We start from the raw sequence: 21,148 nt of genomic DNA on the forward strand, positions 1-21,148 counted from the left end.
TAGATTAGATTGTATATTATATAATGAATGTGCAGTATGGTGCTGTGTGCGGTGCCACATTGGTGGCAGGGTGCACAGCAGGGGTGTTAATACATATAATAATGACAATAGTATATTTGATAGAATATATGTTTAAAAGAAATAGAATATGTTTAAACTAAGACTTTTGTTATATATTATATTATATTATATTATATTATATTATATTATATTATATTATATTATATTATATTATATCATATCATATCATATCATATCATATCATATCATATCATATCATATCATATCATATCATACTGGTCTATATTGAGGGGTATAAGATTTATACTATATTGATAGTATAATTGATAGATGTATATTATACTGATAGAATATTTGATAGTATAATTGATAGAAGCATGCTATATTGATAGGATATTTGATATATATGATAGAATACCTGGAAAAAAATTAGAATGTGCTTAGACTAAGGGAATTATCAAGTAATAAGAGGGGGTAAGGGTTGGAAAGCTGTTGGAAGTCGATAGAGAGGGGGGAGGAAAAGAGTGGGGGATAGGGTTAATTAGATATTGAGGGAATGTATGTATTGAATTTGAAAAGTATACTCACCAATAAAAATTTTCTAAAAAAAAAAAAAGATTTTCAGGGTTTGAGCTTTTGAGAGTCTGTTGAAGGAAGCTGTGACACTCAAAAGCTTACACCTGGAAAATGTTGCTGGTCTCTAAGGTGGCGCCGGACTCAAATCCTCCTGGACTGTCCTGATATTCTAACCAAGCCGCCTCTCTGCTTTTCACCTGGAGGATAGGGTTTTCCCTCTAAACCCATTCCTCTTTCTGCAGAATAGGATCAGACGCGAAATGGGTTCTCACGCATTTCTAGCAGTGCAAAGTGCATTTCCCTTCCTGCTGAATTACACACTGCGCCCATCCGGCACTCGTAGGGTTGCCAGCTCAGAGTTGGGGAATTCCTGGAGATTTTAGGGATGCAGCCTGGGGAGGAGCTGGAGCTCAGAAGGGTGGAATGCCATAAAGTCCACCCTCCAAAGCAGCTGCTTTCTCCAGGCGAACTGATCTCTGTTACCTGGAGATCAGCTGCAATTCCGGGAGATCTCCGGGTCCTACCTGGAGATTGGCAAGCCCAGGCACAGGCGACGGGGGGAGGTGGGCAGGACTCCAGGCCAGGCTTGGAAGCGAACCCCATCAGGCCTGTAAACCATGCAATGCTACGCAGTTACTCCAGTTTAAACCAATGGCCTTAGAACGGAGTGACTTTGGTTAGGGTTGCACTGAAAATGCGCGTCCCACGTTGGAGCCTCGCCTGGCCCGGCCCTGCGCTTCTGGCAGGACGGGCGGCGCTGGCCCTTTAAGGAGGAGGGTGCGTGCCTGCCTGCCCGCCCTCGCCGGGCGGTGGCAGGCTGTTTCCCACTCTCTCGCGGGGCCTGATCTGCCGCCTGCCGTGGCCCGGATCGGAGCGGCGGAAGGCGCCTTCCTGGCGGCCATGCACGGGCTAGGCCAGCCCTGCGCTCTGCACGCGCTTTTCCCCCCGGGGCTGCTCCGGGCTGTAGCCAAGAGCGTCGCCTTAAGGGAAGCGGCCGGCAGGAGCAGCCTGCGGGCTGCCGTGTGGCTCCTCAGCAGCCAGGTGCAGCCTCGGCCGGCAGCGGGAGAGCAGGCTGCGCGCAGCAGGGACCCGCCGCCGGTCGCCTTCTGGCGGGGAGGGCGCACGCCCCCGCTCCCGCTCGGCTTCTGGCCGGGCTGCAAAGGGGCAAAGCAACTGTGCCTCCTGCTCTTTCCTCTCCGGCAGCCACGAGGAGAAGCGGCCGGCCCGCATCGGCTGCGTACCGACGCCGCCCTGCGAGCAACCGGGAGCGACTTGCCCGCCGGGGGAGGCAGAAGCAGCCTCGGCTCGCAGAAGGTGGGTGAAGGGGCTCAGCCTGGGAGGGGGGTCAGGGCTGGTTGGGGTCTGGGCAGAGAGTGCCAAGGATCCGCCCCGCATGCCCATTACTCAGAGCTCTCCTTGTCCTCTCGCCCACATGCCCTCACCTGCCTGTGCGTCCGTCCTTTGCCCACCTGCAAGCTCTCCCACCACTTGCAGTCACAGCTACCCACGCTGCTGGCACACTTTTCCCGGACGGTGGTGGGTGCAGCTAGGAGTGCCACTGCCAGGGCCACCAGAAATGCTGATGTTGTGTGTAGAGGCCAAATGCCCTTCTCCAGCCACGCTAGGCAGCATATGCAGCTGGAAACAGATGTGGCAAAGCTCTCGCAAGCAGGCAGTGGAAGGCTGTGAGTACAGGCGTCAGAGATGTGTGAGTAGGGGGGCAGTAGCCGTGGTCCCTACTGGAAGTCCTGGCAGCTGTCCTACCTCACTTTGTGCTGATGCCGCCCCTGGAGGTGGTGTTCAACAACCGTGAGAGCCATGAAGAAGTCTCTGAACAAGTGCAGAATGCTTTCTCCCTAACCACAGCCAGCCTCTTCTAGACATCTGAAACAGGGAACTGGGCAGGCAAGTTTAAGCCCTAGCACCTCTTTCTGAAATATTTATAGTAACCACTGCTGCCTGGTGGGCAGAAGGGCACTTGAGGATTCAGTTACACTCCCTCTGAGTTACTATAATCAACGGTGGTATTTATGTAGCATTTTTGACGGTTAGGTCTGTGCATCGTATCATGCCAGTAATCGGTACAACAGTGTTGTAAAGCAGCTCAGTATTATCACCCCCATATAGGCAGGGAGGGAGTTTGCTTTGTACTGACCAGAAATACACACATACATTTTTAATTTGATAAGAGGGAAAATGTATTTTGTGTGTGCTTCTGCAAAGCACTGGGGAACTCCTTCCTTTCAAGTTCATGGCAGAGGCCTTTATACTCTTAGCTGTTGTATTACACCAGCTTTATTTCTTCATGTGCTTTAGGGCTGGGCTCAGCCAACACTTGACTTTCCTTAATCCGTGCATTGTGTATCTCTCTTTCCATTCCTTTCTTCTCTGGGTGTTGTTCATTAGTAAACTGGCTCTCTCCCTGAGCAAGATCCTTTGGCGCTTCTGCAGCACTGTTGGGGCAAGCACATGTCCTGCGTAGAAATTGCGTACCTGTGCATTAGAATACTTTAATCCAGAAAAATTACCATTTCTTAATACAATTAAGTCCCTAACATGGATTAAGAGTGCTGCTCCTGCAGAAGGAAAAAGCAGCAAAGAAAAGGGAAGGGAGGACTGGGGAATCCATGTTTTACAATTCTTTAACCCAGTTATGTAGCTTTAAAAATTAAAGATTAAGAGGGAGCAAGTAAGGTCATTACGGAATAGATGCTATGCAATGTCATCTTCTCGACCCTTTGCTTTCTGGCTTCATCCTGCACAGTATGGAAATGACAGGGTCTTAGAGCCATCTATACTCTTACTGCAGTTTCCACAACTTCCCTATCTGTGAATGCTCATTTGAGTTTTTCTCATATCGTGTTTGCAGAATGTTGCTTGTTAATATAGAAATGTGAGAACCCCTGGTGACTTTTCAAATGCTCACATCTGTAGCAGTTTTGAAGTGTTAATATGCACATGAATCACATTTCTGACAACCAAAGAAATGTGCAAAAACTTCTCAGCATTATTATTATGGATGTTTTATTTTCAGTCCCTTTCCAAATCCTCAGCATGGAGCTTTTTCACTATTGCTGTACACTGAGACAACTTTTTCATTGAGCTATCCACTAGGACACTCAGATATCTTTCCCTCTCTGAGGGAAACACTCAAGTGTAGGGAGACGCAATGTTAGCCAGGAAGCATAGTTTAAAAAGACAGAACTGGCAAATATGGCTCCTTAGAGGTTTTGTTAATTTCATCTGTGCTTCTCTGAAGTAGAGGTGAAATTGACAGAGCCTTCCCAGCAAAGATGAAATTAACACACCTTCTGAGGAATTATCTTTGCTGGATCTGTCTTTTAAACTACCCTCCCAGAGAGAGAGAGAGAGGTGAAATTGACAGTGCTTTTGGCTGTCTTTTTAAACTATGCTTCCCGGCTAACATGGTGTCTCCCTACGCTTGAGTGTTCTCATGTAAGATTTCTCATGTCTGCCAGTGTAAGATGTCTGTGTCTGCCAGTTGAGACCCCATAAGAGAAGATTTAGGATTTTTTGTTCCAGTACGTGCCACCATGAACTTAAGTACGCTGAACTTCATTTGCCATGCCATCTGCCTGTCGTTCTTCACAATTAACTTTGGTTTTCACCATCCTGAATAATCTGCTAACTAGGCCACTGTACTGCTAATCTCCCAATTCCCGATCATGTATGAACAAACTGAATAGCACTTGTCCCAGTAACAATTCTTGTTGGGCTCAAATGCCCTCCATTGTGAGAACCTGTGCATCTATTACTGCTCTCTGCTTCATGTCTTTTAACCAATTCTGAATCTATAAGATTCTATAAGATCTCATCACGGCTAAGCTTCCTCAAGAGTCTTTGGTGAGGTGCCCTTTTGGAAGTTCAAGTATATGCTGTCTACCAGCCACCTTTATTCACATGTTTATTCACTTTCTCAAAGAACTCCCAAAGGCTGGAAAAGCAAGACCTCCATTTGCAGAAGCCATGCTGATTTTCCTTCAGCAGGCTTTGTACCTGCATGGGCTTGGCCAAGAAAATGTGAATTAGTAAATCCAATGTACAAGCATGGGATTTTTCTACAGATCTAGGAGAATCCCCTGGTTTGGTGAAATATTCAAAAAAGAAGAGCAAGGATCTACCTTCATTGGAAGATTGGACTGGAAAGATGGTGGACTTAGCTGAGATGGCCAAACTCACTGCACTAATTAGAGACAAAACGCTTGTCTATATTCATGGCAAATTGGAAACCCTTTATAGACTTTTTGCAAGAGACTAAGAAAAATGAATGAATGATTTGTGGTTTTGATTTTTAAGAGTAAGGATTTGGGATAATAAGATGAGATATAGAAAAAGGATATTAATTAAACCACAAGCAGATGGACATACATACATACATACATACATATATATATACACATACACACACACATACACATACATATATATACATATATATACATATACATATATATATACATACATATATACACAGACATATATATACACACACATATATATACATATACATATATATATATATGTCAGGCCGCGGAGCGTCCCCTGGCGGTGGCGGTGGCGGGTCTGGGGGGGCTGGTCCCCGCGGGTCCGTCCCGGGGCCTCGGTGGGGCAAAGGGGGGGTACTCAGGGCGTCGGAGGCTCCTTCCCGGGCGGCCTCAGACTCTCGGACGGCCCTTGTCTGCACCGGTGGCACCGGCCAGCACGTGGCTCCACTCGGGCCAGCTGCCCCTGTACTGTTCAGGGCAGTCTGGCCTCCTTCACCAGCGTCAAGTGCACCTCTCTCTCACTCGGTGCATTCACCACTCTCCTTCCTTCCTTCCTCCTCGACCTGCCTCCGGAGCCTCCTTAAATCCCCTTTTTTTCCTCCCCCCGCCTCAGCTCCACCCCCGCTCCCAGGACCCTCCTCCCAGCGTCATGCCCACCACCTGGGCCACCTGCGGCCACGCCCAATTCACCCACCTCCCCTTGCCCCATTGGTGGGGAGTCTGCAGGGTTGCCTCGCCCCCCTCTGGCTCCCCCAGCCTATTGCCTCCTTCCCTCACTGGGGGTGGCCGCCTCCGCCTCCCCCTGCGTAGCTCGGGCCGTTTGGTGGGCTCCTGGTTGGCTCTCCCGTCCTGGGTGGGCCAGCCCTTTCCCCCGCCACGCGCCTTTGGCCGCTGCCCGTGCGGGCGTCGGGCGCCTGCGCCGGCGTCTGGCAGCCCCAGGCAGCCCCGCCTCCGGCGGCCCTCTCCTGCTCCCGGCCTCCCTTGCCGCCGTCCCGCGGCTGCCCCGCTCCCCGGCGCTCCCGGGGCGCCCGGGTCCCTTGCCGCCGCCGCGGCCGTCGGGGCGCCCGTGCTCTCTGCCGCTGCCGCGGCCTCTCGAGCGCCCGGGCTCTTCGCCGCCACCACGGCCTTTCGAGCGCCCGGGCTCTCCGCCGCCGCCGCGGTCTCTCGAGCGCCCGGGCTCTCTGCCGCCGCCGCGGCCTTTCGAGCGCCCGGGCTCTTTGCCGCCGCGGCCTCTCGAGCGCCTGGGCTCGTCGCCGCCGCCGCGGCCTCTCGCAGTCCCCCGGCCCCTGGCTCGAGGTGAGTGGGGCCGGAGTCTCCGTCGGGGGGAGGGGGGACGGCCAAAGTCCGAGGGCGCCTCGCCCGTCCTCGGACACACACCCCCCCTTGGCGTTGCGTCGGGCGGTACCTCGCTGGTGAACATCCGGGACAGGAAGTCGGCATTGGCGTTCAACTTCCCTGGGCGGTGCCGGATCGAAAAGCTGAAGGGGAGAAGAGACAGGTACCACCTCAGCACCCAGGCGTTGTGGTCTTTCAGGCGGGACATCCAGACTAAGGGGGCGTGGTCCGTCACGAGGGTAAAGGGGTTGTTGGCGAGGTAGTACTGCAACGTTCCAACAGCCCACTTGACCGCAAGGGCCTCCTTCTCTATGACGGCGTACTTTTGCTCGGCTGGTTGAAGTTTCCGGCTGACGAATAAGATTGGGTGCTCCTGCCCGTCGTAGTCCTGCGACAGGACCGCCCCGAGGCCGCTATTAGAGGCGTCTGTCTGGAGGAGGAAGGGCCGATCGAAGTCGGGGTTGCGCAACACGGGTGACCCGGCCAGAGCCGTCTTGAGGTCGTGGAAGGCTTGTAGCCGCTGGGATGTCCACTGGACTTGGTTGGGCTGGTCCTTCCGCAGGCAGTCCGTCAGGGGACTGGCCCTGCTAGCGTACTGGGGGATGAACTTGCTGTAGTAGCCTACCAGCCCTAGAAACCCCCTCAGCAGCTTTTTGGTCTTCGGCAGGGGGCACGCCTCCAGAGTGGACACCTTGTCCGGGAGGGGCTTCAACTGTCCCCGCCCCACGAGGAAGCCGAGGTATTTCAGTTCCTGGAATCCGAGTCGGCTTTTGGTGGGGTTGGCCCGTAGCCCTGCGCCGCGGAGGGCCTGTAGCACTTGGCGGAGGTGACGTAGGTGGGACTGCCAGTCGGGGCTGTAGATGAGGATGTCATCTATGTATGCTGTGGCGAACCCCTGGCACTGGCCGAGGGCGCGGTCGACCAGCCGCTGGAAAGTGGCGGCCGCCCCATGCAGCCCAAAGGGCATAACTAGAAACTCGAACAGGCCCTGGGGCGTGGCGAAGGCGGTTTTCTCGCGGTCCCCGGGGGCCATAGGGACTTGCCAGTATCCCTTGGTGAGATCTAAGGCTGAGAGGTAGCGGGCGGCCCCCAGCTGGTCGATCAGCACGTCCGCCCGCGGCATGGGGTACGCGTCGAACTTGGCCACCTTGTTTACCTCTCGGTAGTCGACGCAGAACCGAACAGAACCGTCTGGCTTCGGGACCAGGACAATAGGGCTGCGCCATTCGCTGTGCGAGGGCTGTATTACGCCCAATCATAGCATCTCCTCTACTTCCCGGGCCACCGTCTCCCACTGTTTCCAAGGCAGGGGTCGCCACATGGCCCGGGCGACCTGGCCGGGGTTCGTGGGGATGGTGTGTTCGGCCAGCCGGGTGCACCCTGGTCGAGTGGAGAAGCAGCCCGGCAAACTCTTCAGGAGGTCTTGCAGCTGCCGCCGTTGTATGGGCCCCAGGGCGCCATCCAGGCGCGGCATGGTTTCCTCCGGCCGCCGGTCTGTCCAGGGGAGCTCCCCGGCCGGGGGGTCGGCGGGGTCGTCCGCCAGCTGGCAAGCCCCTTGGGGCCGCTCCTGCCACCCCTTGAGGTCGTTGACGTGAAGGCGTTTGGTCTGATGCGGGGAGGGGCCGTACTGGACCTCGTAGGAGTGGGTCCCCAGCACCCGCTTGACAGGGTAGGGGCCTTACCATGGGTCGCCCTGCCGGGCGGGTCCAAAGACCCTACGGTTGACTAGGACGCGGTCCCCTTCCCGAAAGGTCCTGACCCGGGTTCCCTGGTCATAACGGGCCTTCTGGGCGGCCTGGGCCTTCTCTAGGTTTTGCCTCGCCAGCTCCCTTGCTGTTTCCAGGCGCTCCTGGAGGTCCCGCACGTACTCCGGGGCGGGCCTCTCCTGTGGGGCCGTCTGAGTCGCCGGGTGGCCCTCCATCACCTCCAGGATCCCCCGTGGGTTGCGCCCGTAGACCAGCTCGAAGGGGGTGAAGCCTCTCGAGGCCTGGGGGGACTCCCGGACGGCGAAGAGCAGGGGGTCCACGAAGAGGTCCCACTGGCTGGGGCGGTCGTGGGCCAGGCGCCGCAGCATCTGCTTGAGTGTCTGGTTGAACCGCTCCACCAAGCCGTCCGTTTGGGGGTGGTATATCGACGTAAAGATTTGTCGTACCCCCATGGTCCGGCATAGGTGGCGCGTGAGGGCGGCCGTGAACGGGGTGCCACAGTCTGTGACCAACTCCTTCGGGATGCCCACCTGGGCGAAGAATCGGACCAGGGCGCGTGTCACCCCGGGCGCCTGCATGGTCCGCAAGGGTATGGCTTCTGGGTCCCGGGTGGCGTACTCCACCAGGACGAGCAGGAACCGGCAACCCCGTGTGGTTCTTGGCAGGGGTCCCACGAAATCCATGGCCACTCGCTCGAAGGGGTTCCGGATCACTGGCAGTGGGGCCAGCAGGGCCCGAGGGGGCGGGCGGCTGGACGTCCGCTGGCAGACTTCACAGGTTCGGCAGTGGGTCTTCACGTCGTGTGCCACTGAGGGCCAGAAGAACCGGGCTAGCACCCGGGCAAGGGTGTTGGCAGGGCCCTGGTGTCCGGCCCAGCTGTGGTCATGCGCGTGGGTCAGAACCTCCTTGCAGTAGCCTTGGGGAACCAGGAGCTGTCGGACCTCGCCACCCCGGGCCATCGTGATGCGGTACCACACGCCCCCTTCCTGGACTACCCGAGGTACCCTCCCTGCCCGCCGGATGTCCCTCACGATTCCCTCACTCACCGCCACCGCGTCCCGGAGGCCCTCAAGCGTGGGGTCGTCTGCTTGGCAGGCGGCGAAGCTGGGGTCCACGGACCAGTCCGGGGGCTCCGGCCCCTGCCTGGGGTGGGAGCCTGGGGATCCTGAGGCTCCCTCGTCTGCCGATGCACCTGCCGGCAGCACCTCCTCCGGGCCCCTCGCCGCTTGCAGGTGCTGATGGAAGCTGGGAGCGTCGCGCCCGAGGAGGACCGGATATGGCAGGGCCGGGACACAGGCCAACTCCACCTCCCAGGTCTGGCCTCGGCATGTCAAGGGTACCCGTACCACGGGATAGGTCTCCGAGTGGCCGTGGAAGCAGGCTACCGATGTCAAGCGGACGACGGGCAGGTTCTGGGGCAGTAGCCGAGAACGAATCATGGACAATGAGCTGCCACTGTCCAAGAAAGCCGATAGGCGCCGGCCGGCCAGCTCGACCAATATCAGTAGCGGGGGGGGGGCCGCGGGAGCCAGGCTGTCACCGGGTACGCTTCCTCCCAGCCGGTGTCGCACTCCATCAGGGGGCAATCCCGGATGAAGTGGCCCCTCTGGCCGCACTTGAAGCAAGGCCCTCGGTCTTCGGGGTCCCGCGGGCCTTTCGGAGTTGTCGCTGGACTGGGCCCCGGCGAGGGTCGGCCCCAGGCCCCCTCCCGGCCGGTGGTCATTACTGGAGGCCGGACGGGCCCCTGGCGGGGGCCGGGCGTCTCCCGAGCGGGCGCGCCCTGGGCGCGGGGTCTCCATGGGGCGGTGCGGGGTCCCTCCCCCTCGCGCTCCCGGCGGGAGGTCCCTGGGGCCCTCCCGGGGGTCCGCGGCCGCGACAAAGTTCTCGAGGAGGACTGTAGCTTCCCGCAGACTCCCGGGACGGCTACACGCCACCCATTGGCGGGCCTTGGGGGGGAGGATGTTGAGCAGCTGTTCCAAGACTACCTGGTCTACGATCGTCTTTTCCCCCTCCGTAGAAGGCCGCAACCACCGGTACGCAGCATCTCCCAGCGAGTTGACCAGGGCCCTGGGGCGTTCGAGCTTTTTATAGGTGATGGCCCGGAACTTCTGGCGGTAAGAGTCCGGCGTCACCTCATATCGATCGAGGATGGCCACCTTCAGCCGTTGGTAGTCAGCGCCCTCCTCCTTGGGCAGCGCCTTCAGGGCTGCCTGGGCCTCCCCGGTCAGGTACGGCCCCAGGATGAATGCCCATTGGCCCCGCGGCCACTGGGCGGCCTCCGCCGTGCGCTTGAACGTCTCTAGGTATGCGTCGATCTCGTCGGCCTCCCCCAGCTTGGTCAGCTGAAACGGGGCCGTTCGCAGGTGTCCTAGGGCGGGTGGACCTGGGTTGGATCCAAAGGCCTGGGCCAAACCACGGAGCAACGTGGCTTGCGACTCTTGCTGCTGCGCCGTCATGTCCCGCAGGAGCCTGACCTGTTGCTCCGCCATCCACTGTCCAAGTTGGCCCAGGTCCACCGGTTGTGGGGCCGGGGGCTGGCCCTGGCCACCCGCCGGTCCGGTGGCCGCAGGGTCCATTGCCGCTTCTGGGTCCGGCGTGAGGTCTGATTCGGGGGTCGGGGGCGGAGGGTCGCTGGGTGGAGGTACCCACGGAGTCTTGTCCACCCCGGCGGGGTCGGCAGGCAGGGCCTTGACCGTCTTATGGCAGGATCCGTGCCTGCATTCTCCACCACTGTGTCAGGCCGCGGAGCGCCCCCTGGCGGTGGCGGCGGGGGGTCTGGGGGGGCTGGTCCCCGCGGGTCCGTCCCGGGGCCTCGGTGGGGCAAAGGGGGGGGTACTCAGGGCGTCGGAGGCTCCTTCCCGGGCGGCCTCAGACTCTCGGGCGGCCCTTGTCTGCACCTGTGGCACCGGCCAGCACGTGGCTCCACTCGGGCCAGCTGCCCCTGTACTGTTCAGGGCAGTCTGGCCTCCTTCACCAGCGTCAAGTGCACCTCTCTCTCACTCGGTGCATTCACCACTCTCCTTCCTTCCTTCCTCCTCGACCTGCCTCCGGAGCCTCCTTAAATCCCCTTTTTTTCCTCCCCCCGCCTCAGCTCCACCCCCGCTCCCAGGACCCTCCTCCCAGCGTCATGCCCACCACCTGGGCCACCTGCGGCCACGCCCAATTCACCCACCTCCCCTTGCCCCATTGGTGGGGAGTCTGCAGGGTTGCCTCGCCCCCCTCTGGCTCCCCCAGCCTATTGCCTCCTTCCCTCACTGGGGGTGGCCGCCTCCGCCTCCCCCTGCGTAGCTCGGGCCGTTTGGTGGGCTCCTGGTTGGCTCTCCCGTCCTGGGTGGGCCAGCCCTTTCCCCCGCCCCGCAGCCTTTGGCCGCTGCCCGTGCGGGCGTCGGGTGCCTGCGCCGGCGTCTGGCAGCCCCAGGCAGCCCCGCCCCGCCTCCGGCGGCCCTCTCCTGCTCCCGGCCTCCCTTGCCGCCGTCCCACGGCTGCCCCGCTCCCCGGCGCTCCCGGGGCGCCCGGGTCCCTTGCCGCCACCGCGGCCGTCGGGGCGCCCGTGCTCTCTGCCGCTGCCGCGGCCTCTCGAGCGCCCGGGCTGTTCGCCGCCGCCGCGGCCTTTCGAGCGCCCGGGCTCTTCGCTGCCGCCGCGGCCTCTCGAGCGCCCGGGCTCTCCGCCGCCGCCACGGCCTTTCGAGCGCCCGGGCTCTTCGCCGCCGCCGCCGCCTCTCGAGCGCCTGGGCTCGTCGCCGCCGCCGCAGCCTCTCGCAGTCCCCCGGCCCCTGGCTCGAGGTGAGTGGGGCCGGAGTCTCCGTCGGGGGGAGGGGGGACGGCCAAAGTCCGAGGGTGCCTCGCCCGTCCTCGGACTATATATATATATATATATATATATATATATATATATATATATATATATATATATATATATATATATATATAAAGAAATATTCAAAAAGGAATGAAATTCCAGGGTTGAAATTTCCCCAAAGCAGAGCAAACTGAGATCTTGCAAGATTATATTCATAACTGAGGGACTGCCTAGCAACGAAAGCACTAGAGCGTTGGCCTAGGCAATTTTGGCAGGAAAACAGAGTTCCAAGGGGCAAATTAGAGAAAAGTCTAGGAAGACAGGCAGAGAACGTGAAAAATGAGGGAGATAAGAAAATCCAGGAAAAGCAAGAGGGGAGCCAGGAGAGTCTGCCAAGAAAACGTCGTGATGCAGTGTCCCCCCCATGGGTCAGTAATGACTTGGTGCTTGCACAGGGGAGTACCGTTACCTAATACTGTTGTACCATACAAAACGGTTTAGAAAAAGACTTAAGTACATGCTTAGGTACTGTAGGCTGTACTACTGTGTATAGCTTGTGCTGCCTGTTGTTGTAAGTGGGACCCTACTGTGTAATTTTTGCATCATTTATGTTAATTCTAATATTTTCACTTCAGTTCTGTTTTCAGATTTCTGGTTGATTCCAGATTTCTACAATGCATGTCCTGTTGCATTGTTGGTTGGATGTGCCATCCTGTTGACTATATTGTCTTTCTCTGTGTAATCTGTCGTGAGTCTCAATGAGAAAGGCGGACTATAAATAAATTAATGCCCCTCCTTTTTGTAAGTCAAAGTAGCTCATATTAACCTGACTTCAGATAGGTGTATTGGTTGTTATTTCACTTACTGATCTTTCTACTTTATATGTCTTTCCACTGGAATTGCCTAGTGCAAATGTCCAGGTCTGTGGGCTTTGTTTTCTCTTGGAAAGATTGCTCTTTTGAACTTTAAAACCTGCTTGGTTGTGCTTTGGACAGAGTTGATGACCCAAATCTTCACCTTCCCTCTCATTGCCATTCGTGATGGAAGTCAATAGCAGTTGTAGAGTCATTGTGTCACTTAAATTGCTGGCCTGGTTCCTTTCAGATGGAAGCACTTGCTATTTTGAGCAGAAGTGCAGGAGAAGAGTGCTACAGTAAGAAGTTGAACAACTGCCAATCCCCATCACTTAAAGCTCTTGACATGGCTTCCTTTCTCCTCCCTCCTTTTTAGACCACCTACCAGTCTGTAGGCTTTTAGCACCTGCTCCTCTCTTGGCTGGCTTCATCGGAGCCTCTGGTGTGACCGTGTTGTTGCTAAAAGTTTCAAATATGATGAGGAAATTGTTTTTAGGGGCATTGTGTTTGCAAGTGATAGCTCAAAAAAATATTGTTGTTGTTGAGCAGAATCTCCGTCTCCCCTCCCCCCATAGTCACATTTTATGACTGCTGGTTTACATTTTTGGACCCTTGCCCCCAAACACAGTTTTAATCCTACTGTGCCCTACGGAACAGCAAACTGTAGGCAGTAAACTAAGAAATGCATTTGTTTGGCTTCAGTGATTTCCTTCTGCTAAGGGCAGAATCTTCCTCAGCTGTGCGCTAGAGAAAGACTCCACCATTAGCAGTACAAAACTATTGCATTTTTAGTTGATTGCTCCTCTGCCTTATAACTAATAGATTTAAATAAATTACCTGTTATCAAAACTCGATTCTTGATGCTTTACTAACCTTAGTATCTCCCAGTTTCCTGTGTAGTGCTAAATTTTGGGGTTGATGGAGAAAGTTATTATCTACCCAAGCAGTTCAAAAAAGTGTTTTAGGCTGCTGCTATTTTTGCCAGGATATGTGGCATTAGAAAGCTCAGAATTCTTTTCTGTTGTGATCAAAGTTATGCATAAAGTTACTACCAAAACTGTGAGATAGGTGCCTTTTTGAAATACAGGGGGGAAGTACAGGAAATAGTTTATAATTCAATAAAGAAAAGTTACCAGTCATTGTTAGAAGGAAAGCATTTTTGTGTGTTTTGTTGTACGTTTAGGAATGAAAGGAGCCCCGTGGCGCAGAGTGGTAAGCTGCAGTACTGCAGCCCAAGCTCTGCTCACGACCTGAGTTTGATCCTGGAAGAAGCCGGGTTCAGGTAGCCGGCTCAAGGTTGACTCAGCCTTACAGCCTTCTGAGGTCAGTAAAATGAGTACCCATTTTCCTGGGGGTAAAGTGTAGATGACTGGGGAAGGCAATGGCAACCCCCCCATAACAAAAGTCTGCCAAGAAAACGTCATGATGCGACGTCCCCCCATGAGTCTCTAATGACTCGGTGCTTGCACAGGGGACTACCTTTACCTTTACCTTAGGAATATATGAATAAAGAAGTAATAGCTGAGAGCTGGAAACATATTATGTTATCTCTATGTATCTCCTTAATGGAAAATTATTATTAGATTTTCTCCCAATGGTATCTACCACCAATTAAAAGAAGATTTACCCTAATCATACAAATCTGTGGGTGGTGGGGCCTTGGTTCCATGGTAGAGTATCTGTTTTGCATGGGGAAGAACCCAGGTTCTATCCTCGTTGTATCGGTTACAAGAAACAAGTAGTAGGTCGTGTAGAAGTGGTCCACCTGAGATCCCAGAGAGCTGCTTCCAGACAAAATAAAAGAGATGTGTATTTATGAACATCCTCTGACAGAAGGTTTCACAGATCAGGGCCTAACTCTTCAGAAGCCTTCCTTTTAGCATCTCCCCCCCATCCCCTATTCTTGCCTGCTATAATGACAACATCAGTTTGCCTCTTGAAAAAGGGCTTACCAGGAATCAGGCTTGCTAGGTAGCCACCGGTCTGATCTGGAGATGTTATCCTTCTTATTCTAAGTGTGCAGGTGCCCTCAGAAGTGAAGGAAAGGCGGGCCCCAGCTTGAAAAATGCTTGGCCATATACTAGGGGAAGGGAGTGAAGAGAGGGATCGATTGCCCGCCTATCATCCAGAGAGTGGCCGTTGCGCATCAGTGCACATTTAGACTTTGTTCCAAAAGATTGTCCTAATGAACGAGAACCACATTGTGTATCCGTCTGGCACAGCCTCTGCAAAATTCATTATTGAACTGAGAAGCATCTATCTGTCCTTTCCTCGTGACTTTCTAGTCGTAAGTGAAAGATCCTACAGTCTCTTTTGTTGGAGAGAGATTTTTTTTAATTGAAACAAATTAGCCTTTCTACTGTGCCTTGGCTAGGGATTCGTTTCTAAGTAAATGCTTGAAAAGCCCATGAGTTATGTGATCTGAGCGACTGGCGCATTACACATCTTGTGTAGTTTGACCCACAAGAACTGTATTAAAATTACTTCCAGCCATTAGCCTAATCCCACAGATCCGATCTGACTCCTTCCCACCTGGACTTATGAGAAGACTAACTTTGCTCCTTCCTCTTAATGTTGCTTCGGACAATGCATCTTGAGCATTTGAGAACTAATGTTTTCTCTTGAAGGTATTTATGGGAGGGGATGTGGCTCAGCGGTGGAGCATCTGGATTGCATACAGAAGTTCCCAGGTTCGATCCCCTGCACCATCGGAGGCAATATTAAGAGAAAGGAGCAAAGTTAGTCTTCTCATAAGTCCAGGTGGGAAGGAGTCAGATCATATCTGTGAGATTCGGCTATTCGCTACAAGTTAAAAGGCTTAGGTAATAGTAGATGTGACAGACCTCTGCCTGATGCCCTGGAGAGCTGATGCCAGTTACAGTAAACAGTTCTGAACTTGAGAGACCCAATGGTCTGACTAGGTATAAGGGATCTTCATGTGTTCACTGGAAGTTGGGGAAACAGCATGGGGGGGGGAGAGAATTAAACCTCTCCTCCTGTGTCTTGGTTCCCATCCAAACCAGGGTTCTGCCCCCTTCCCCCAGCTGCTGTCCTCCAATAAAAAAAAACACACCAGAGATTGGTTCCCAGTATTTCATTCAGTTTGGCCCCAATACAGTTACCTGCCTTGAATTCACTCTTCCAGATCTGTTTCTAATAGCTGCGTTATTTCTGCAAATGAACCGCTTAGCTCATAGACAGCAAGCCGTAAACAGCAGTTCCCCAGTGATCTATCTCCTGAATCTTCCGTGTGTGTTACAAGCATATTGCATAACAGAACAGGGCTGGAAATGCAGGTCTTTATGGAGCGCTGAGTTATTTTACATTAGTGTTTCTCGCTCTAAGTGGTGTCAAATGGCTTTCTGTGTTCTCAGTCATGCTGCCTGCGGTGATACAGCACTTCCTCTTCTCCCATAGGGTTTGCACTGTTTGGCTGAACCACTGAAGCTTGAAGCAAAGGGGGGAAAAAATCCCATAGTAGATTTAGATTCCACAGTTGCCTTTGTAAGAAGCAGATCAGTGAGGCGCTTCTGGATCTGGGACCTGCTGCTCTTTGGGAGAAAGCCATGGATGTGGGTTCAAATCCCAGTTATTATGCTTTTTAAAAAGTTTTACAATCTAGATCTATATTATTTATTTAAATGCAAGACTAGACTTTCTCCCCAGGTATGCAATAAAAAAAAGATACAATTATGCCCAGTGCGTGCGTGTGCAAGTGTGTCTTACATTCAGAGTTTACCTTCCTTTTTAAAAAAAATTCTCTATAATTTTATTTCAATTTCCAAACATAGGTTATATGCTATAATCCCATAAACCTAAAATAAAAATTATATATATATACATTGAAATGGAACTTACCTAAACCTACTTTTGATATTTTACTTCAGTTGAAATATCTTATTCTATCTTTACCATCTGTCTTCATATCTAATAACATTTTTATTAACAACATTTTTGTTTTAAGCATATTACCTAATTCTTTCCTTCTCTCATTCTCTTTATTAATTTAATTTTGTTCTTAGTTTTCAGCTGTATAATTAGGGTCTGCCTTCCTTCCTTTCAAGTAAATCTGGTGACTGCCTCCCACCAAGCCAGCCCCTTAGGCCCTCTGACAGTGAAATCCTGAGCAGAGTTACTCCAGTCTAAGGCCACTGATTTCAATGGGCTTAGACTGGAGTAACTCTGCTTAGGATTTCACTGTAAATGCGTTAACTGTCAGGACTCTCCAGAGACCTGGGCAGATATTTTTCCCAGGCGAGGTCCCTGAACTTCTTTTAACTGGAGATATTAGGAACTGAACCTGTGGTTTTACCTGCTGCTTTGTCCCTCCATATGTTCTTTCTCTTTCCCAACACCTCCATAGCCTCCCTATAAAGAGATCATCCTTTGTCCAGATGAATCAGCAGTGGGGCCTGAAAGTATCTCACCTTTCCAATAATATGCTCAAGCCTGCTGATTTTTTAAAAAATCAATGTAACCTCAGTGCAAAACAGTGAAGGACAGCACAGTTGTGGTGGCAGCGAGCAGGTCAAACGGAGGGCTGCCTGTTCTCTGATGAGCCAGTTGGTTTCCCCTCTGCCAGCAGATTAACAGTGTGGCTAAGGGGGGATACTATTGTGCAGAAATGTGCCCAGAGTTTGAACGAAGCACTGTGTGTACTATGAGTAATGAAGGTTGAGTTTCCTGCATGGATGTCAGAATTGTAAATCTGTCACTCTAGAAACAATGCTGTGTTTGCAGCCGTCACATCAAGCACATTCCCCCCACGTGCACACAGCTCTAGTTTGCTTCTGGGCTCATGCACGTGCCTTCCTCCTCCCTTCTCATGCAAACATAATGCAGACTTGATGCCATGCCTGAACGCAGCCTATGCATTTGAATTAAAGCATCGTTTCTTTCCTGATCTGTAGGATATCAGCAGATCCCCAGAAAACAAGGCACCAGATCCTAGCAAGGAGAACGGAAAGAAATCAAACAAATCCCAGCAGCTGAAGAAAGTTTTTAAGGAATATGGAGCAGTAGCAGTGGGTTTCCATGTTGGAATTTCCTTGATGTCCCTGGGAATGTTCTACTTGGCTGTGTCAAGGTATAGTTTATATAGCGTTCCATAATTGTTTATGAGGGACTGGGTATTTCATATAATGTTTTGTCCTGCATCAGATTGTTGAATGAGAGGGCAGAGTTGTTGAGTCAGACTAAACCTTATCTAATCTAGCATCTGGTTTCCTCTAACAACTAGCTTAGATGACTCTACAACTTTGGGGGCGTGTGGGTGCTATTAGAATTTTGAGAACGTTTAATGGCCACCATCTCAAAATGGCTGCCACGGCTAACAAAAAAATGGCTTTTATGAGGGAAGGGGTCAATCAATTAATTGCAACACAAGACAAGTGTCTACCTCTGAGGGAGGTGGTAGTTTCAGTGCTCCCTTCAGAGCAAAGGCAGTGCCTCCTGGGTTTTACTTACTCTTAAGTGGAAAAAAATCAGGACCGTCTCTTTGTTTTTGGGTAGAGATATGGGGAATAAAGATGTGAGCACCAGGAAACACAACGGCAGGCACTATGGTGGGGCCTATTGCTCTAAAAATGCCTCTTAGGTATTGTAATTAATATCCTTTATCTGTTCTCCATCTGCTTGCCTAATCTTAACTAGAATAAGTGTTGTGCTATGTTTGGCATGCCGGACTAGGATGTGGCAATCTGAATTCAAATCCACACACTGCAGCGAAGCTCATTGGGTAAACTGGGGCTAGTCACTGTAACCTACCCAAAAGATGGCTGCAAAGATAAACTAGGGAAGGGAGAACCATCTTATGTCACCTTGAACTCCTTTCAGGAAGAGTGGCATAAAATTGTAGGTAGTGAACATCTTTACATTTTGTGGGAACAGGTCATACATTTTTCACCAGGAACGGGCAACTTTTTTTTTGGCCCAAGTGCCAAAAAAAGCAACATCTAGCTGTGAAGGTATTAGTATGCCAGCAAACAGAATGGGTAGGGGGTGAGACAAAGGTTGTAGATGAAGACAAGGGTTGTAGATGAAGACAGACAAGGAGCAAGTCAGCAGCGGCATTCAGCATCGCAAGAATTCACCTTGTGCATGTCTGAGAGGTGATGACTGCTTCTTGCCTTCTCCCATACGGCGGACCCCCACAGTACTACCACTGCATGGGCTGCTTGGGTGGGGGTCTGGCCCTGGATGCCAAGCAAAATGCAACCAGTGTTGCGTTCAAGCCAGGAGTCGCCTGTCCCTATTCCACACAGTGTAAAGACACTGTCTTGCACTCATAGCCCATCAGCTTTATTTAAAAATCTTTAGGCAAAGAAGAAAACGGATGATGCACACAGTCCTTTCCTCCCCTTTTATTTCAACACAAGCCTTTGCATGGGTCATTGGGGGGAAATCCTAATATAAATATATCATTCTTTGCCTGCAACAGAGTGAATTTTGGGGTGGCGATTATGTGTGTGTGAGGAGCCGTTTTAACTAAGAAAGACTAATTGACATAAAGTCCTGCAGATTGGTGTGGTTTTCCGTTTGCTCCCCTTTGATGGCTTCGTTTCCCCAGTGTTAGAATATACCAGTTTTGTGTCTCAACCCGCTGCTCCTTTAAATGCTGGCTTCTTTTTCCAGTTACAAACAATTCCGACAAATTCTAGAGGGAATGGTGAGTCCAAAGGCCCTCAATAAATATGTAATGCTTAACTCCTTGTGGGCTGTATATTCACTGTTTCTTATCAGTTAGCTGCAGGACAGGCAAGAATCCAACTGAACTCCTCGGATTGTGCTTCTGCAATTCACCCTGTCCTCAGATAGTTGAGACTGGCGGCGGGGGTGGGGGGGAGATGTTTACCAAATGCAATTTGTTTGTCCTCTGCAGAAAGGGATCCAAGGAATGTTGCCTTTGAACGCAGGTCTCACTTTTAGCTGATGAGTCCATGAATTTACCTTATTCCAGTTTATGCTGGGTTGTATTGACTACTCTCCTCTGCTAAAGTGCAATGCCTTCTTCCAATAGAAGTGGTCCGTTTTCTGGAGGAAGGCTGCATGCTTAGTTAAGTAGGCCGGCAAGAGACAGACTCCTACTGCAGCTATCACACTTCTATCCTACTCTGCCTTTAAGGAGCTCAGAGCAGTGTGCACGGTCCTCTCTTCCTCCTATTTTATCCTTACAGCAGCCCCGTGAGGTAGAGAGTGAAGTCCGGGTCACAGGTTACAGTGAACACATGTACTTCCTGGTTGTACATGTGTTTGTAAGAAAGAGTCAAAGCAAATTCACTTTACAAATAAAACCAGAGATCAATACCTGGATAAATGTGCAGTTCATATCACCCATTCAGCTGTACCTGAATTGAATATAAATGCGAATTACTCGGTGTGTATATAAAGAAAGAAAAATAAAGTGTACACTGCACATGAGTTGCTTGACTTTAACTTGTGAACAGGGCTACAGTAGCTCAGTCACATCGTAAACTTTATAGCAGTGTGGGAATTTGAACCTGTATCCAGGGCTTTTTTTCAGGGGGAACGCAGTGGAACAGAGGTACGGAACCTCTTGAAAGTACTTGGTAATAGTGCTTGAAAATAATATTATTTCAAAGAATCCCATGTATTTCTTCCTCATTTCCCTCTTGAGAGTTCCGCCACCTCTTTTCCCAGAAAAAAACCCACCTGTATCCCTTGAACAGGAAAGGAGGCAGTGGCCATTTCCACAGACGTTGAATAATGCACTCTCAATGCACTTTCGTAATCCTTTAGAAGTGGATTTTTTGTTCCACACATGGAAAATCAGTTTCAAATCTTCACTAGAGTATTGAAAGTGGATTATCCAACGTGTGTGGAAGCAGCCAGTGTATAGTATATCTTCCTGTAGTAGTATGACTTAAGTCTTTTTTTAAAGCTTGAGCATTTTAACAGCGTCGTTTGTTTTCTCTCTCCCCCCCCTCCCCCGCTTTAGTGGAGTGGATATGACTGCACTGCTTTTCAAGCTGGGATTTGACGAAGCTCTTGTACAATCCAAGCTGGCTGCTGGGACAAGCACTTTTGTATTGGCCTACGCTATCCACAAACTGTTTGCTCCGGTCCGAATCAGCATCACTTTAGTCTCGGTGCCATTCCTAGTCAGATATTTTCGGAAGACGGGCATCTTCAAACCTCCGGCTCCAAACCCTTGATTAAATATTAGGAGAACAGACTGACTCCTCATTTCTTATTATAAGCCTTTGAAAACTGGGTGTGGTGGTGGCAGCCTTCTGTGCTCACAGAACAGTGCATTCTTAGGGTGCTGCAGGAGGTGTGTGTTTTTCACATAAAAAGCTGAGGGGGGGGCTCTCTTCAAGTCTAGACATGGATTAACAATTAAGGTACTATACAGATTTCTATCCAGAAAGGCGAGGTGCATTTTAAGCACCTTATTATATAAGCAAGTGGAAAAGTCAGATACGCTGAAGGTACATTTATTGCATTCCAGATATGGGGATAGTAACCACAATAAGCAGTTGGCTGTCCACAAGCTGCCATTTAGCATAAACAGGGCTGGAAGAGTCTGAACTGGGGATAGCACCTCTGGCC

General features: G+C 51.8%; 1 protein-coding gene across 1 annotated transcript; it reads left to right on the forward strand.

Moving 5' to 3' along the window:
- The first annotated feature begins 1,260 nt into the window (after positions 1-1,260).
- FAM210B (family with sequence similarity 210 member B) lies at positions 1,261-20,769 on the forward strand. Its single transcript, XM_054980232.1, has 3 exons — positions 1,261-1,911; positions 17,488-17,663; positions 20,535-20,769. The coding sequence occupies exons 1-3, from the start codon at positions 1,498-1,500 to the stop codon at positions 20,749-20,751; spliced, it is 807 nt and encodes a 268-aa protein (XP_054836207.1). The 5' UTR covers positions 1,261-1,497; the 3' UTR covers positions 20,752-20,769.
- The last annotated feature ends 379 nt before the right edge of the window (positions 20,770-21,148 follow it).

Source organism: Eublepharis macularius, chromosome 5, assembly GCF_028583425.1.
Source record: "Eublepharis macularius isolate TG4126 chromosome 5, MPM_Emac_v1.0, whole genome shotgun sequence".
Lineage (NCBI taxonomy): Eukaryota > Metazoa > Chordata > Lepidosauria > Squamata > Eublepharidae > Eublepharis > Eublepharis macularius.